At 38.3% G+C, this 20,000-nt stretch overlaps 1 protein-coding gene across 1 annotated transcript in view; it reads left to right on the top strand.

Moving 5' to 3' along the window:
* Positions 1 to 20,000, top strand: part of LOC135201181 (male-specific lethal 1 homolog) — an 87,238-nt gene that overhangs the window by 1,329 nt on the left and 65,909 nt on the right. Inside the window, exons 2-3 of the mRNA XM_064230058.1 lie at positions 758 to 908; positions 14,321 to 14,430. Of these exons, the coding sequence (XP_064086128.1) occupies positions 758 to 908; positions 14,321 to 14,430 (261 nt within the window). The remainder of the gene's footprint in view (positions 1 to 757; positions 909 to 14,320; positions 14,431 to 20,000) is intronic.

Here is a 20,000-nt window from a genome sequence, read left to right as displayed (position 1 = left end):
GTGACCAATCTTACATCGGATTACAGGTAAATCACTTCCCCAGAGATTAATACAATACAAACGGTCAGTTAGGTATGGACAACAGAACTCGGCTATTTTCATCATATAAATGAACATAACCATAGAATAAACTGGAATATGTCACGTGTAATTTATAGCAGCAACTGCCGGTACAAGAGTCAAATGATGGAATCGGCCTTAATAAAAGAGAAGCAGGTAATGAACATCTCAAAAGGAATTGGACATCAGACATCGTCGACGCAGTGTTCATTCAACCAACGCTTAAGAAGATTAAAGGAAGATTATCAGCGGGGGTCCTAAATTGGCTTACTTGTGGACGAATCTCTTGGTATAAATACCACCTTTTCTGTAAACTTTTCTCATTCATATACCTGAATGAGAGAGACAGCAGTCTCTGAAATATAGTACTTTTCTCTCTACATTTTGGTGTTTTTATGGGCTCCTTTTATTAGATATATATATTATATATATATCATATAAATAAATAAAATATAGATAGAAAAAATTATATTACATGTATATAATATTATATATCTAGTTTTTTGACATCTCATGGCAAAAATTATACGTACATATATGCAGCTCTAGAGAGAGAGAGAGAGAGAGAGAGAGAGAGAGAGAGATTCAAGTTCCCGAGACCACTCGCCCCTTGCTCTTCTACCACATAGATTTCCCGGTTAACGATATGTGGAGGTTCGTCTAAAATTCATATTTGACTTTTTCCTTGCCTCGCGAGGGAAGGGCCACAACCTTTATTCTTCTCATGAATTATATCGCCTCCTCCTCCTCCTTCGGATATCGAGGAGGAGGAGGAGGAGGAGGAGGAGGAGATGGAGGCGGGAGGAGGGTGGTATATGCTGGTGACCGGGACATCAGTGAACAGCGACGTAATTCCTACAGGACCTGTCTCAGCATTTATGATACATACATACTATATATATATATATATATATATATATATATATATATATATATATATATATATTATATAATATATTATGAAGAACTGTGATGCTACTTTAAGTAGCAGTGTGTCTATCATTGGCACCCACGTTTCTTTATCATTCAAAGGCTATTTACGCTGACCCTGGTTATTGTAACGCCAGAGAACTTGAAAATAAGGCAAACTCTTTCTTCACACATGAAGATTCTCGTCTGCGGGTGCTTGACGAGATTGCTTGTAATATATATAATATTAATAATTTTTAATATATGAAAGAAAAACCCCCTCTCTGACCATTGCCTCTTTCTTACTTTACCTGAACCCTATTTCATCTGTTATCGTAACACATTCGAAAAATTTATATATATAGTAGAGCTAACTAAGTACATGATGCGCCTCTCTCTCTCTCTCTCTCTCTCTCTCTCTCTCTCTCTCTCTAGAGATAACTTAACCTAAAGTTAACCAATCACGTTCTCAGACTCAACTTCAATTCTTTATTTTCCAACTACATCACGCTTTAGTTCGCTTCTCTCTCTCTCTCTCTCTCTCTCTCTCTCTCTCTCTCTCTCTCTCTCTCTCAGGAAATAAACGTAAACTATAGTTAACTAACCACATTTTCAATTCTTCATTTACCAGCTTTACATCACGCCTTAGCCTCTCTTCTCTCTCTCTCTCTCTCTCTCTCTCTCTCTCTCTATCTCTCTCCCTCAGGAAATAAACGAAAACTATAGTAACTAACAACATTTTTCAATTCTTCATTTACCAGCTTTTACATCACGCCTTAGCTCTAATCTCTCCTCTGCTCTCCTCTCTAAATCTCTCGCTCACTCTTCTCTCTCTAGGAAAAAACGTAAAACTATAGTTAATAACCACATTTATTTTCACCTTCTTCATTTACCAGCTTTACACTCACGCCTTAGCTATATTCTCTCTCTATCTCCTCCTCTCCTCCTCTCTCTCGCTCTCTCTCTCCCAGAAATAAACTAAACTAAATAAAGTAAACTATTAACTTTTCAGGCAATTCTTCATACCAGCTTTTCATCACGCTTACTCTCTCTTCTCTCTCCTTCTCCTCCTCTTTTCTCTCGGTCTCTCTAAATAGTTAACATAACCACATTTTCAATTCTTCATTTACCAGCTTTATATTCAAGCCATTAGCTGCTCTCTCTCTCTCTCTCTCTCCTCTCATCTCCTCGCTCTCTCTCGTCTCTCTCTCGTCACACACACGTCCACCCCGAACGATCGTCAAGCGCCTGCCCTTCCCGATGACCAAGTCGTTTGCACCCCAGCCAACCCCTGGACATACACATGTGACTCTCGTCCTCGACCCTGCCGACAGATGGTGCTCCTAGGTCGCAAACATTTGTCTGTTTTTTTTTTTTTCTTTTTTTTAAGGGGGGTGTAATGTTTTTTCCCTCTCCCTTAGGAAGGGGACGAAGCAAGGAAATGATTTATTGCCTATGGCGCTACGAGGAATTTGCCAGATTTTTTTTTTTCTTACTTTGGTCTTTTCTGGGCATGAATTTCGTGATGGAGTTGACCTTGGGTCAAGAGGTCACACATACACTTAAGGACCCAACGTATTGCAAGTCATCATCGTCGTCACTGTCGCTATTATTATTATTATTATTATTATTATTATTATTATTATTATTATTATTATTATTTAGAAAATTTCGGGTAGCATGAAAACAGAAGGTCTAAGCTTCCGAGAGAGAGGTAATACTCAAAAGGTTGGACAGCAAGACTGAATAGAGAAAACTGGAATAGAGGTAAATTTAATAAGCTAAAAAGCAGTGCAGAGAGAGAGAGAGAGAGAGAGAGAGAGAGAGAGAGAGAGAGAGAGAGAGAGAGAGAGAGAGAATTCCAATCTATACAGCACCCACAGGGATAGTTATATAATATTATTTCAACCCGAACCAAGAGCCTAGTTGTTATGCTTGCATTTATGTCTCTACGTCAGATATTTCCACCATGATCAATTAACTCCATGTTTGTACATAATTAACTGACAAGAAAACATCAGGCAATTCATAACAGGCTGTAAATTACACAGGAGAGCTTTTAAAACAATGATAATTACCAGTTAATAGTTTTTTTTTTTAGGAATTATGCGCTACTAGAATGAGCCAGGTATATTACTACTACTACTACTACTACTACTACTACTACTACTATTATTATCATTTCGACAATAAAATTTCGGCCATACCATTTGGTGCTAGACTTTCGAACTTTCGCCTACCTTCAGTGTCTCCTCAGTCATTTATAGCCTGAATTCTTTTAATTGTAAAAACCTAACCCTTTTAAAAAAACACACACATATTAACAACCAAACATAAACAAATACGTAACCAAACGAACGAATGACGAAAAACAACACACTGTAAATGTGGAATCGCCTGTCTTCTGTGTTCCCACAAGTTCCTCGAGAGAACACTTTGATCTGGGCAACTTTAGTCTGTATGGTTCGGTCTCCGATGCATTAAATTTAATAGGTTTTAAATTTAATCATTTTAAATAAAGTAGCCTCACTGTCCCACTTAACTGTTCATTTATCAACAATTTAAACAGCTGCAGAAATTTAACATTAGCTGTTGCCGTAATACCAGGTTCAGATGTTAAAACGAAATCAATGCAAATAACTGTACAAATTTAAATACATTTAACACATTAACAAAACTCTAACCACGGCAAGACAGTGGGACAAACGCCTCCCCCTTAACCCATCTACCAAACCCCAACCCATCCCAACCGCCCGGCCCTCCCCCCCACCCAAGGAGTAAAGCCCTCTAGTCAAATGATTCGCTAAACCAAAGAAAACGGCCTACATACCAGATGAGAATATATAAACAGGTAAAAAAAAGAAAAAAAAACTCAGAATAAGGCGAAACAAACAGATTTCCTGACAAACAAAAAACAAAAAACTGAACATTAAAAGTTTTAGTATTCAACGCCATTCCGTCGCATTTACCCGAAAAGAACATTAATACGTTTTTTTCATTTATTTATGAATAATAATTATTCCAGGTTTATTAACAACGGTAATAAAAGCATCTAAATGTTACAAACAAGGCCAAACGTCAACAGAAGGCAATCTAATAACGAAGTTGATCAGATTTACTAAGGACCACTTAATCGCCAATTGGCCAGAGTCTCTCTCTCTCTCTCTCTCTCTCTCTCTCTCTCTCTCTCTCTCTCTCTCATCAGTGTTCTTCCCTTCCCTCCTTCCTTCCCTTAACTTACTCACATCACCATCTTCCGTCTCTCTCTCTCTCTCTCATCAGTCTTCTTCCCTTCCCTCCCTCCTTCCCTTAACTTACGTCACCATTCTCTCTCTCTCTCTCTCTCTTCCTTCCTTCCCATCCCCTCGACTCAATAGATCAGTGGACCTACCCTAAGCACTTGTAACCATCCCATAATTGCTTACCATCTGCCCACGGGAGGGAGACTTGATATATACGCAATGTTTACTCGCAAATCGGCCCCTACGGCTCTTCGAGAGAGAGAGAGAGAGAGAGAGAGAGAGAGAGAGAGGGTAAGCATTCAACTGATCTGAATACCTACGCGAATTGCCAATGTTACTGACGACAAGACTAAGACTTGTTTTTGATGAAGTGTTTTAGAATATGGCATCAGTTTTCGCGCTGTGCGTAAGGCATTTTATGAGTAGGCATTTTTTTATTTTATCCCCAGGAAAAATACGTAGCTTTCATTACAAAACTAATATAATGCAGCATACAGCAGTAGTTGTTGATGAGGAAAGGTCCTCACCAATAGCGGTTTTCATTCTTTATTGTTAGTTTGTATGGTGTTTTTACGTTGCATGGAACCAGTAGTTATTCAGCCACGGCACCAACGGCTTTACGTGACTTCTGAACCACGTTGAGAGTGAAATACACATCTCTAACCCCTCAATGGTATGCCCGAGAATACAACTCGCGGCCACCGAGGTGGCAGGCCAAGACCTTACCGACGACGCCACTGAGGCGACTCATTCTTTATTGGATCATTAACTTGTGGCAGTTTCTTTTACTGAAATGTTTAGTTCAGTGGTTTTTAACCTTTTTTATGACCACGCCCCCTCTAAGAATTGGTCCTTTCTCCTTTCTATCAAATGCCCCCCCCCCCCCCTTCCCGCCCCGCCCCACACCCCGGCCCATGCATCTATCGATTAAAATTTCCTCCCAGATTTAATGGAAAATAAAAAAAAAATTGAGAAAGAGGTATAGATAGGAAGGGAGGTCAAAAATTACGAAACAGGTCAGCCCAACGAGACTAACTAGAGTGGTAGACTCTAGGAAAGTAACGTTATAAGGCGATACATTTGCATTATTTCATAAACTTCTAAATATCAGTTCCTTACTCTTGTTATTAAGAGAATAACGAATATAATCGCCAGATTTTTTTTAATCTTATTTTTCGGTAGGGCTCGCATCACCCCTGGAAATTGCTGAACCCCTCCCCCCCTTCCTCAGGTTAAGAACCACTGGTTTACTTAGTGGATAAACTAAAAGGACTTTCTTCAATATTAAGGAGATTAAATATTCGTTTTCACTTCTTCATTGGCAGTAGGTTTGGCTGCTGAAGGAAACACCAGAACTGTCATCCTTTTGCCGCCAAGTGAGAGACTTTTCGTATTAATGATATTGACTGTTGATTTTACAAGGCCGATAAAGATGTTTACCGAAATGTTTTACGAAGATAAACGAGAAAAAGGGGAAGTCGTGAGTAAATAAACTTGAAATACGGTTCTGGAATACGAGGGAACAAACTATGAAGGCAAAACTGCAAAACCAAATAGGTAGATTATTTAACTTGCTAAAATTATCGGTGTAAAAAAATTACTGAACAAAATATTCAAATGGAATGTACATATCTCCTAGAAAAGGTTCCAACCTACACAAAAAAAAAAAAAAAAAAAAAAAAAACGTGGAAAAGTAAAGAAAATAAATCATTTCCGTTGATTAAAAAGGAACATACTAACTATTGGAATTCGTGAACATAGATATAACAAAGAATTTGGTCTACAGATATGAGGAAAATCAGTACCGAGAACATAAATACATTTATGAAAGCATGAAAAAAAAGCATTCAAAATTGTGTTACCCAGCCCATTCAATAACATACCTAAATAACAAAAAAACAAAAAACAAATAATTAAATAAATGAATGAATAAAAACAGGACATTTTGACAAACCCTTAGACTTGCATATCAAATTGAATTTGTGACGCGAAATAGCATCCTATTCAAGAGATGAAAGAGGCAGACAAATAAATAGTAGACCAGAAGGCTGTTGCACCTGTCTAAGTTGCTATAACCCCGCCCCCTTGAGGTGGGGACAGGGTGGAAGAAAAATGAATTTATGATATAAATATATATTATATTATACATAGATATTTGTATATAATATATAATTATATTATATAGATATATACTATATATGTGTGTGTGTGTATGTGTGTGTGTGCGTGTGTGTGTGTGTGTGTGTGTGTGCGTGTGTGTGTGTGTGTATGTGTAATGTGAGTGTGTGTGTACACACGTATTTAGGCCATACAACCAGCTTATTATTATTATTATTATTTTATTATTATTATTATTATTATTATTATTATTATTATTATTATTATGTAAATAAAAATCCACAATTATATAAATTAATTTTATTAAACATCTTGTGCATATTAATACAAAATCTTTTATATACTATGGAGTCTTATTACATGACAGTTTATCACGAAATTTTTGAATTTCTTTTATATTATTATTATTATTATTATTATTATTATTATTATTATTATTATTATTATTATTTTATTTATTTTATTTTTTTTTTTTGCTCTATCACAGTCCTCCAATTCGACTGGGTGGTATTTATAGTGTGGGGTTCCGGGTTGCAATCCTGCCTCGCCTTTGGAGTCCATCACTTTTCTTACTATGTGTACCGTTTCTAGGATCACACTCTTCTGCATGAGTCCTGGAGCTACTTCAGCCTCTAGTTTTTCTAGATTCCTTTTCAGGGATCTTGGGATCGTGCCTAGTGCTCCTATGATTATGGGTACGATTTCCACTGGCATATCCCATATCCTTCTTATTTCTATTTTCAGATCTCGATACTTATCCATTTTTTCCCTCTCTTTCTCTTCAACTCTGGTGTCCCATGGTATTGCGACATCAATGAGTGATACTTTCTTTTCTTGACTTTGTCAATCAACGTCACGTCTGGTCTGTTGCACGTATCACCCTATCCGTTCTGATACCATAGTCCCAGAGGATCTTTGCCTGATCGTTTTCTATCACTCCTTCAGGTTGGTGCTCGTACCACTTATTACTGCAAGGTAGCTGATGTTTCTTGCACAGGCTCCAGTGGAGGGCTTTTGCTACTGAATCATGCCTCTTTTTGTACTGGTTCTGTGCAAGTGCCGGGCATTCGCTTGCTATGTGGTTTATGGTTTCATTTTTCGTATTGCACTTCCTACATATGGGAGAGATGTTATTTCCGTCTATCGTTCTTTGAACATACCTGGTTTTTAGGGCCTGATCTTGTGCCGCTGTTATCATTCCTTCAGTTTCCTTCTTTAGCTCTGCCCTCTGTAGCCATTGCCAATTGTCATCGCTGGCTAGTTCTTTAGTCTGTCTCATGTATTGTCCGTGCATTGGTTTGTTATGCCAGTCTTCTGTTTCTGTCTGTCTTTCTCCTATCTCTGTATATTTCTGGGTCTTCGTCTACTTTTATCAGTCCTTCTTCCCATGCACTCTTTAGCCACTCGTCTTCACTGGTTTTCAGATATTGCCCCAGTGCTCTGTTGTCGATGTTTACGCAGTCCTCTATACTTAGTAGTCCTCTTCCTCCTTCCTTTCGTGTTATGTATAGTCCCTGTCCGTATTTGCTCTTGGGTGTAGTGCTTTGTGTATTGTCATATGTTTCCTGGTTTTCTGATCTATGCTGCGGAGTTCTGCCTTCGTCCATTCCACTATTCCTGCGCTGCATCTGATTACTGGCACTGCCCATGTGTTTATGGCTTTTATCATATTTCCGACGTTGAGTTTTGACTTGAGTATCGCCTTGAGTCTCTGCATATATTCTTTCCTGATCGTGTCCTTCAATCTCTTGGTGTTTTATATCCCCTCCTTCCATTATTCCCAGGTATTTGTATCCTGTCTCATCTATGTGTTTGATGCCTCCCATCTGGTAGCTTTATCCTTCAGTTCTCGTTACTTTGCCTTTTTGTATGTTGACTAAGGCGCATTTTTCTATTCCAAACTCCATCCTGATGTCCCCAGATACAATCCTTACAGTCTGGATTAGGGTATCTATTTCCTTGATGCTCTTACCATACAGCTTGATGTCGTCCTCCATGAACATCAGATGGTTGATTCTGTTGCCTCTTTTCTTGAGTTGGTACCGGCATCCATCTTCTGTAGTGACTTTTGTCATGGGAATCATGGCTACTACGAAGAGTAGTGGGGACAGTGAGTCGCCCTGGAAGATCCCTCTCCTGATATAACCTCTGCCTAGTCTTATTCCAGAGCTTGTAAGTATTGTATTCCAGTTGCGCATTGTATTTTTGAGGAAGCTGATGGTGTTTTCCTCTGCCCCATATATTTTCAGGCATTCTATTAGCCATGTGTGTGGTATCATGTCGAAGGCTTTCTTATAGTCTATCCATGCCATGCTTAGGTTGGTTTTCCTTCTCCTACTGTTCTTCATTACCATTTTGTCTATCAGGAGCTGGTCTTTTGTGCCCCTACACTTCCTTCTGCAGCTTTCTGTTGGTGGGGGGATGGTGTTTGTCTCCTCTAGGTAGTTGTATAGCCTTTCACTGATGATACCTGTTAGTAACTTCCACATTATTGGTAGACAGGTGATAGGCTTGTAGTTACTGGCTATATTTACCCTTACTCTTGTCTTTTTGTACTAAGGATGTTCTTCCTGTGGTCATCCATTTGGGTGCTTGGTGATTTGAGATACAATGCTGGAGTTGTTCTGCTATTCGTGGGTGTAGGGCCTTGAGGTTTTGAGCCAGTATCCATGGACTTCATCGGGACCGGGGGCTTTCCAGTTTGGCATTTTCTTTAGTGGTGTCTGACTGTGTCTGTCGTGATCTCTGTGAATCTTTATTATTATTATCATTATTATTATTATTATATTATTATTATTATTATTATTATTATTATTATTATTATTATTATTATTATTATGTAAAAAATCCACAATTATTTAAATTGATTTTATTAAATATCGTGTGCATATTAATAAAAAAATCATTTATATACTTGTAGATTCGAATTACATAACAGTTTATCGCAATATTTGAATTTATCATCATCATCATCATCATCATCATTATTATTATTATTATTATAGTATTATATTATTATTCTTTTACTTATTAGTATATATTAATTATGTAAAAATACCCACAATTAAATAAATTAATTCTGTTAAATATCTTGTGCATATTAATACAAATCATTTATATACTTGTGGATTTTTGTTACATAACAGTTTATCTCGATATTATTATTATTATTATTATTTATTATTATTATTAATTATTATTATTATTATTGATTATTATTATTATTATTATTTAGCAAGTAACGGTCGTAAAAGACATGACCTTTACTTTTAGGTGGCGCCGAGCCAGCATGGGCGGTGGTTTCTCCTCATCAAAAAAACATATATATCACTTGCATCACATATTTCCAAACGGGAGAAAAAAAAGGAGGGGGTGAGGGAGGAGGTTGAAGGGGAGGGGTGGGTGGGGGGTACGGTCCACAAGGCCCATACGGGCCAGCCCGGCGGACCACAAACAAGCACCTTAAATAAACGGGCAGTAAATAATAGGGAGGATCACTGTAAACAGAGCCATTAGCGCCACTGATCCCTCTAATGCTTTCTTCACCCTTGGTCGGGCAGGAAAAACCTCTCTCTCTCTCTCTCTCTCTCTCTCTCTCTCTTAGGGTGATCGCAACCCTAAACTCGCCCTTATTTACCTCCGACACCCTTTACACAACAATCCCTCATCACCCTTAGCTTTCTCTCTCTCTCTCTCTCTCTCTCTCTCTCCATTCGCTGCCCCCTTTCCCTCCCTACCCTCCTCCGTCGTCTCCCGCACCTCTTGTTGTTGAGTCATTAAGGGGTAGTTCAATAATTGTATGTGTATAGTAACTGTAGACGCATCTGTTGAAGCCTTTTGTCGAGCCCCGTCGCAATAGCCACCGGCTGTCGAAAGCAGTTTGCCTAAAACTCAAACTCCTCCTCCTCCTCCTCCTCCTCCTCTCTCACTCCTCTACCTCCCCCTCCTTTTGCACTAGAGGGTATAGACATATGCAGAGAGATTCAGTTTGCCTAAAACTTAAATTCCTCCTCCTCTTCTTCTTCTTACTCATTCTCTTCCTCCTCTACTCCCTCCTCTTCCTCCTCCTCCTCCTCTCTCATTCCTACTCCTCCTCCTCCCCCTCCTCTTTCCCCTTCCTCCTCCACCTCCTTCTGCACTAGAGGGTATAGACATATATAGAGAGATTCACTTTGCCTAAAACTTAAATTTCTCCTCCTCTTCTTCCTCATCCTCTTCCTCCTCCTCTTCTCCCTCCTCCTCCTCCTCTTCTTCTTCTTCTTTCTCCTCATTCTGCACTTATATCGAGAGAGATTCAGTTTGCCTAAAACTTAAATTCCTCCTCCTCTTCTTCTTCTTCCTATGGACATATATAGAGAAATTCAGTTTGCCTAAAACTTAAATTCCTCCTCCTCCTCCTACACTTATGTAGAGAGAGATTCAGTTTGCCTAAAACATAAATTCCTCCTCCTCTTCTTCCTCCTGCACCAGAGGGTATGCACACACATATATACAGAGAGAGAGAGAGAGAGAGAGAGAGAGGGAGAGTCACAGGGAGTGAAACAAATTTATGACCTCCGGGATTTGAGGGAGAGAGGGGAGGGGGCTCACGTCCCCTGTGGGATGCTGATGATAGAGCGGGGTCGTTTTTGAGATTTCAAGTTCAAAAAGAGGAAATTTACATTCTCTCTCTCTCTCTCTCTCTCTCTCTCTCTCTCTCTGTTCTGAATATTCCCTTCTGAGTGTATTGCCAATTGCCAGCCAGACTCTCTCTACAGTATCGTACAATTAGGCGATTTCTTGTCTTTGATTGATCGATACTGGAACATGGATTGGCAATTCTGGATATATCTCTTACGAAAATCATATACAAAACAGCTTCCACAACACACAACCATTAACACATACACGCACACACACACACACACACACATATATATATACGTGTATATATATATATATATATATATATATATATAAAAGTATTCCAGGAGGTTCCATGATACATCTTATTATCAAAAAACGTTTCGCACACACAAACACGGTGCATCATCAGTCTGTGAAGAAATAAAAATAAATTTAACTATATTAATACATGAAAGAAATTCACAAAAGATATAAGAAATTAAAGTTTTAAATTAACATTAAAAAAACTGTAAGAAAGTATTATTTTTAAATGACATTAAAATAAACAAGAGAGAGAGTGCTAAAACACAAACCATTCAAGGTAAGAGAAGAGGAATGACAAAACCTAAGCTCCCAGCCAAATACAAAGCTGAAGCCGAGGTGTATTGTTTAGTGAAGGAACTAACCTTTTTATAAGTAATGACTCTAATATATATATATAATATATATATATATATATAATATATATATATATATATATATATGTGTGTGATATATATATCATTGAGAACACAAAGACCACAAGACCGGGAAAACGAATCGTGAGTTTAGTTCGGGAATTCGACGACCTTAGCAATTATTGATTGTGCGTTTTGGACATCGATATCTACTTGTGTGTGTGTGTGCGTGTGTGTGTGTGTGTTTGTGTGAGTGCTCTTTGGTGTACCCTCCCTTGATAAGAACCCAAGGACATAAATCAACTACAGAAATCTATACGATGGAATGAATTGAGCTACATCAGAAAAAAACAATTTTAAAAAACCGCATCGAATGTCAGATGACATATGCCAAACAAGGGGGAAATAGAATTAGCAACATACTATTTATGAAATATAATTTATAATACCGATTTGGAACGAGCCAGTAAATGGAACAGATCTTTGTTACTTTTAAAAATGATAGGTACAATCTGGGAAGACGTTCAAATCTTTGTCACGATGCTATCTTCATTATACCACACGTGAAATGTGTAAAAATCTCAAATTAAATTCCTTTTTAACGTTTATTATAACTTAGCAACGGTCCATTCCTACCTTATGTAAAATTGCAGGTTTACCAGCATGATCAAACAACTTTTTTTATTTTTTTTATCTACGCTGAACAATGTTTTGAAATACGTACTATAGAAGATTCACATCAACCGTGCATTTGATGTCTAGGCCAGTCCCTTACGACGCTCCTGATTGGCTGTTGATAAGCCAATCACAGGGATGGAAACTCTCAGCCTCTCTCGAGAGTTCACATAGGCAGGATGTATGTTCCACCTCTCCTGAAAGACGTATCCCTCAAGAGAGGTGGAACATAGATCCTACCCATGTGAACTCTCGAGAGAGACTTTCCAGCCCTGTGATTGGCTTATCAACAACCAATCAGGAGCGTCGTAAGGGACTGGCCTAAACATCTAATGCACAATTGATGTGAATCTACTATAGCACATTATATCGGAAGGCGACACCGATAGCGGAGTTCCACAGGAGGATTATTAGTCGCCTGACTTCAGGGATGTGTCAGAAATCTGTTATCAAAGAGTCAAAGAGAATTTTATCCCAGTTTAAGAGAAGCTTTTTTGTAGCAATGTCTCAAAGATTAATATATGCCACCATATGATCTCTCTCTCTCTCAAATAAACTGGAAAATTCGGAGCCATAAACTTAGCCAAGGACTATTCTACTCTCTCTCTCTCTCTCTCTCTCTCTCTCTCTCTCTCTCTCTCTCTCTCTCTCTAATAAACTGGAAAATTCGGAGCCATAAACTTTGCCAAAGACTATTCTACGCCTCTCTCTCTCTCTCTCTCTCTCTCTCTCTCTCTCTCTCTCTCTCTCTCTCTCTCAAATAAACTGGATAATTCGTTCGGAACCAAAAAACTTTGCCAAGGACTATTCTACTCTCTCTCTCTCTCTCTCTCTCTCTCTCTCTCTCAACACACATACCACAAAAAGCCCTTGTATTCGTTTACGAAATTCTAACAAAAGATTATTTTATTTTTTCACTGACGGGACCCATCAAAAAAAATGCTTTTCCATTTGTCCATTTCTTTACAAAGTCCGATCCCCAAAACAATAAAAAAAAGAAAAAAAATAATTGAAAGGCATCGCTTTCCAGCCTATTTCTAATTGCATAGAGATACCGTTGCCGTTCTCATGGTAACTGTTACGCCAGTCTGTGGAAATCAATCAATCAAGTGAACTATCTCTCCTGTTGGCTTTTTTTCTCGATGGTCAGTTTTGTTATAAGTTATTCATTATTTTGGCTCTCAGGCGTCGTTGTGACACTCTCTCTCTCTCTCTCTCTCTCTCTCTCCGCTTTCAAAGTGTTAAATGTGTGCGGTACTTCAGAACTCTGAAACTAATATATATATATATATATATATATATATATATATATATATATATATATATATATATATATATATTGTAATGGAAATATTTCAAGTTCGATAAATTCATGCACAAGCTCTCACAGGTGGTGAATCATGCTTTTTTTCCTTGGGGGAGAGAGAGAGAGAGAGAGAGAGAGCGAGAGAGAGAGAGAGAGAGGAGAGAGAGACGAGAGAGAGAGAGAGGAGAGAGAGAGAGAGAGAGAGAGAAAGTTCAATATCTATCTTTTTGTCCTAACTGCGGTCTTGGAAACTTGGGAAACTTGAAAAAAAAGATTTATTATTTTCTAATTCGAATATATATTTGAATCCGTATGCACTTCAAAACTTGTGTATTTAGTGTAAAGTACTACTTTTACTCTATAATATTTTGGTAACGCCGTAAAATCAATTCAAGACCTTTTTGGGCAATTGCTTCCTCGATCGTCCACTTCAAAAAAAATAAGTTATTATTTTCTAATTCGAAATTACATTTGAGTCCTTATACGCTCACATATGCTCCAGAATTCAATACTTAAGAGGAATACACTGCAAATAAACCAGTTAAACCAGAGACGCAACTTCGATCGCATCAATCCTCATAATAAAAAAAAAAAAAAAAAAAAAAAAAAAAACTACCAAAGCCCATCATAGTCAATACCTACGGCAGTGACCCCGCCGATTCTATATCTACCCCCCCACCCCCTCCTCCCAGTCCACCTCCCAGTCCCATGCTTTTTGGCTCCAACAGGAGACACCCCCCCTCCTAAAACCCTTCTCTCGCCCCACACCCCACCCCCGCCCACGAGAGGCGGGCGGGCGGCGGCGGCGGCGGCGGCGGCGGCAGCGGTGCTTCAAATGGTAAAGTCAACACATTTCGGGAAGGGCCCGAGCGAGCCAGTGGGAGGGTAATCAGATTGGCTGGTGGTTGACAGCACACAAAAGCTCTCGCTCTCTCTCTCTCTCTCTCTCTCCGACGGAACTCGGACTGGCGACGACGGCAGTTGTTCACGTTGGTTAGTAGATCCCCGAGGCGTGGGCACCTCCTCCACCCCTCGAAGGGGAGGGGGGGACCTTCCATCCTTCCCCCTAATCACTCTAAGCCCCTCCCCCTCTCCCCTCTGGAATGGCCCCAGGCCAGGTTCTACGATCGAGGAAAAGGGGAAACGTTCAAGAGGGTTGTTGATGGGCCGGAGGGAGGGAGGGAGGGTGGGAGACATGCAGGGAGGGAGGAAGGCAGAGGAGGGAGACGGCGGGAGGGAGCAGAGAAGGAGGGAGGGAGGAAGGCAGAGAGGGAGGGAAAGAGAGAGGGAGGAAGGGAGAGGATGGCGAAAGAGCGATCAGGAAAGACCTATTTATACACTCCTCCGAGTGTGGCGCCTTCTTCATTATTGAGATGCAAGCGATGTTATTCAATATAATCATTCATTATATTGACTAATGTTGGGTTTCACCTGGCAGAAAAAAAGACGTTCCGTTATTTCCGAGACAGATATATCACCTTGCGAGATGGTCTACTAGATTTGGCCGAGGTAGTATATATGTGCTTATGACATTCACGATGAATACGAGAAAGTACGCTATCAATTAATACTGTTATGAATTAATATTGTTATCACGTCGAATAGGACATTCCAATATTAAGTAGTTGTAAAGAAGCCTATCTTGTAAGAAAATTATTATTATTATTATTATTATTATTATTATTATTATTATTATTATTATTATTATTATTATTATGGTATATCACAGTCCTCCAATTCGACTGGGTGGTATTTATAGTGTGGAGTTCCGGGTTGCATCCTGCCTCCTTAGGAGTCCATCACTTTTCTTACTATGTGCGTCGTTTCTAGGATCACACTCTTCTGCATGAGTCCTGGAGCTACTTCAGCCTCTAGTTGTTCCAGAATCCCTTTCAGGGATCTTGGGATCGTGCCTAGTGTTCCTATGATTATGGGTACAATTTCCACTGGCATATCCCATATCCTTCTTATTTCTATTTTCAGGTCTTGATACTTATCCATTTTTTCCCGTTCTTTCTCTTCAACTCTGGTGTCCCATGGTATTGCGACATCAATGAGTGATACTTTCTTCTTGATTTTGTCAATCAACGTCACGTCTGGTCTATTTGCACGTATCACCCTATCTGTTCTGATACCATAGTCCCAAAGCATCTTTGCCTGATCGTTTTCTATCACTCCTTCAGGTTGGTGCTCGTACCACTTATAACTGCTAGATAGCTGGTGGTTCTTGCACAGGCTCCAGTGGAGGGCTTTTGCTACTGAATCATGCCTGTTTTTGTACTGGTTCTGTGCAAGTGCCGGACATTCGCTTGCTATGTGGTTTATGGTTTCATTTTTCGTATTGCACTTCCTACATAAGGGAGAGATGTTATTTCCATCTATCGTTCCTTGAACATATCTGGTTCTTAGGGCCTGATCTTGTGCCGCTGTTATCATTCCTTCAGTTTCCTTCTTGAGCTCTCCCCTCAGCAGCCATTGCCACGTATCATCGCTGGCTAGTTCTTTAGTCTGTCTCATGTATTGTCCGTGCATTGGTTTGTTGTGCCATTCCTCTGTTCTGCTTGTCTTTCTCCTGCCTCTGTATATTTCTGGGTCTTCGTCTACTTTCATCAGTCCTTTTTCCCATGCACTCTTGAGCCACTCGCCTTCACTGGTTTTCATATATTGCCCCAGTACTCTGTTCTCGATGTTGACGCAGTCCTCTATGCTTAGTAGTCCTCTCCCTATTTCCTTTCGTGTTATGTATAGTCAGTCCTTATTTGCTCTTGGGTGTAGTGCTTTGTGTATTGTCCATATGTTTCTCGTTTTCTGGTCTATGCTGCGAAGTTCTGCCTTCGTCCATTCCACTATTCCTGCGCTGTATCTGATTACTGGCACTGCCCATGTGTTTATGGCTTTTATCATATTTCCGGCGTTGAGTTTTGACTTGAGTATCGCCTTGAGTCTCTGCATATATTCTTTCCTGATCGTGTCCTTCATCTCTTGGTGTTTTATATCCCCTCCTTCCATTATTATTATTATTATTATTATTATTATTATTATTATAGTAGTAGTAGTAGTAGTAGTAGTAGTAGTAGTAGTAGTAGTAGTAGTAGTAGTATGCAAAATGGGCCATTGACTTGCAAACTAAGCTTTGAATAAAATATATTGTCAGCATGGCCCAAAAAGAATTGAGCAAAATATAATGTTAGCATGGCAAAGAAAATATTTGAACAAAATATAATGTCACCATAGAAAAAAATGAAAAAATATAATATCAGCATGGCTGAAAAAAATGAGCAAAATATAATGTCAGCATGGCCCAAAAATTTAACAAAATATGTCAGCATGGCAAAAAACAAAAATTGAACAAAATATAATGTCAGCATGGCCAAAAAAATTGAACAAAATATGTCAACATGGCAAAAAACAAAAATTGAACAAAATATAATGTCAACATGGCAAAAAAATGTAACAAAATATAATGTCAGCATGGCAAAAAAATGAACAAAATATAATGTCAGCATGGCCCAAAAAATTGAACAAAATATGTCAGCATGGCAAAAAACAAAAATTGAACAAAACATAATGTCAGCATTGCAAAAAAATGAACAAAATATAATGTCAGCATGGCAAAAAAATGAACAAAATATAATGTCAGCATGACAAAAAAATGAACAAAATATAATATCAGCATGGCAAAAAAATTGAACAAAATATAATGTCAGCATGGCAAAAAAATTGAACAAAATATAATGTCAGCATGGCAAAAAAAATGAACAAAATATAATGTCAGCATGGCCAAAAATTGAACAAAATATAATATCAGCATGGCAAAAAATTGAACAAAATATAATGTCAGCATGGCAAAAAAAATTGAACAAAATATAATGTAAGCCTAGCCAAAAAAATTGAACAAAATATGTCAGCCTGGGCAAAAAAAATTTAACAAAATATAATATCGGCATGTCAAAAACATTAACAAAATATAATGTCAGCAGGGCAAAAAAATTGATAAAATATAATGTCAGCATGGCAAAAAAAATCGATTTAAGTATAATGTCAGCATGGCAGAAAAAAATTGATAAAATATAATGTCAGCATGGCAAAAAAATCGATTTAAGTATAATGTCAGCATGGCAGAAAAAAATGAACAAAATATGTCAGCATGGCAAAAAAAATTATAATAATATAATTATTAGTTATCAAAATACAAGTAAATAAGGGAAGATGATGGCCCAGCTCACTTCACCTCATATTAAAGAAAGAAAAGAAATGACGCAAAAAAAAAAATCAAATGACCGACTAACTCTCGCACAAAAGACCATATCAATGTGGCGAATAAGGCCACGCGTGACCACTTGCAATATCTCGGGAAAAAAAAAATTATAACGCCGCGATTTTACGTTCCCTGGACTTTTGTGGCTTCCCAGATATTCAGATACTGAAACAGGGTTACGAAAGAGATACGATTCCAAGCGTCCTCTTCACAATTACGCCCCATTCCAGCCCGCATTCCAGCCCGGATATTTCTCCGGGGTTAGGAATAACGAGAGGACGTTCTCGTATAACGTTATTCGGAACCAATTACGGGCGCAATTACTCTCGCAATTTTTCCGTCATAATTACTCCATAATCTAGAGGCTTAATTACAATTACTCAAAACTGTTTGGTTAATTACATTCAACTTCCATTACAATTACAGTCGCCTATACGGATTTAGCTCGTCGGTCCTCGGTCTAGAGAATGCCCGAATTCCGCTTGCCCCGTATTCTATAGCAGAACACATAATGAGTCGGCAGTCATTAGAGAAATGAGACAAAAAAGTATATGAGAATTATCAAGCAGTAATGCGATGTTGAATTTGGAATCATTCTCCGTTTTGTTTGGTGTGATTTCCAGTTATCCAATCAGAAGAATTGGATGGCATTCTCACAAACGGTAATTATATATAACTTATTCTTGATCAAAACACTTAAATTCAAAATAAAAAGATTTCTCAGATGACAAATTCAGGGTCAGTTACAATTTTTGTCATTTCCAACTCTTATACGAAGGCTGTACTTTTACCATTACAATAACATTTAAAGGTCATGAGTTTTGCGGTAAATTGCCCTAAAAAAAAGATATATTGAAAAAAACAAAATAATGTAGATTTCCGTCGTCAGTCTTCTCAAAAAATGAAAAAGGATTACGTTGAAAAAATTTACAATATATTTATGTATATATATATATATATATATATAATATATATAATATATTGCGCGTGTATAGTTAGTTATGTTATGCGATTTAGTTATGTTATGCGAAAGTAGAAATGTAATAATATTTTTGATCTGCTTGTATGAATGTTTATGTATGTTTGAACATGTTTATTTGGTTATTTAATGCGAAAGTGATAATGTACGTACACCCAGTTACAAAAGCGGTGTATCCATTTTTGCCCTAGATTGACTGGACTATAATTATATGTATTACCAATAATATACGAATCTGGTCACAAAGATGTTCAACACCAGGTTTTGTAGCCGTGGGTTGTATAAGTCATCAAAGCATCAGTTTTATTAATTAATCTAGGCTAAGAACACATTACTGGATATGCTAATCTAGCATTACAGGATTTGTATTAATGGCATAACTTAGTTGAGTTACCAGTATTTGAGTGTGGTGGGCCACTTGGATCCACCCCTCACAGCCATCTAGGCTACTTATAGAAAGTATTTCAATTTGTTATATTTCTTATACTATATTATATTTATATATCAGACCGGTCACGTCTTAGCTAACCCCCACCGCCACCCACTGCCCTCAGGCTCACGCTTGCTCACCCAGTCCGCCTTTATTTGTGGCCTCAGCGGTAACGTCCAACACACCTTGTTGGTGTTCCCCCTCCAAGCTATTCAAGAAACCCGCCACTTTCGATATCTCCTGTTCATTAGTCTTTTATATAGCCATGTTTTTATATTTTGCAATGAAAAATTGTAAGCATCTGGAAAATAAATGGCGTATGAAATACTATCAAACTAGTATTATTTTACCCTCCAAAACACATCCATCAGAACAATCTCATAATAACTGTAAGACCTTGAAATCCCGAACATGAGGAGGTGCGGGGGTAGAAGGATATTTCTAACAAGGTGGGGATTAAAGGTGATGGGGGACAGGTGACATTGGGTGACCTTAATTTAAGTCTTGACGGGTTCGCTTATCAACATTTATAAGGTAATGATATTAATACCTTTACTGATAGCAGTTAATATCAATGATTCTAAGTCGCCATCACGAATGGCACATAACGTTATAGGGTTATTGAGATCATCTTTGTACATCTGGTTAATGTCTGTATAACTATCGTTTGTGTTAAGAATACTGGTTTTCACACGAGGTACCGTGCCACACAGCCATGGACGAGCTGTATATAACGCCAGT

The sequence above is a fragment of the Macrobrachium nipponense genome, chromosome 28, assembly GCF_015104395.2.
Source record: "Macrobrachium nipponense isolate FS-2020 chromosome 28, ASM1510439v2, whole genome shotgun sequence".
NCBI lineage: Eukaryota > Metazoa > Arthropoda > Malacostraca > Decapoda > Palaemonidae > Macrobrachium > Macrobrachium nipponense.
Note: the sequence above shows the minus strand (reverse complement) of the source record. Positions and strands in the feature narration are given on the sequence as shown.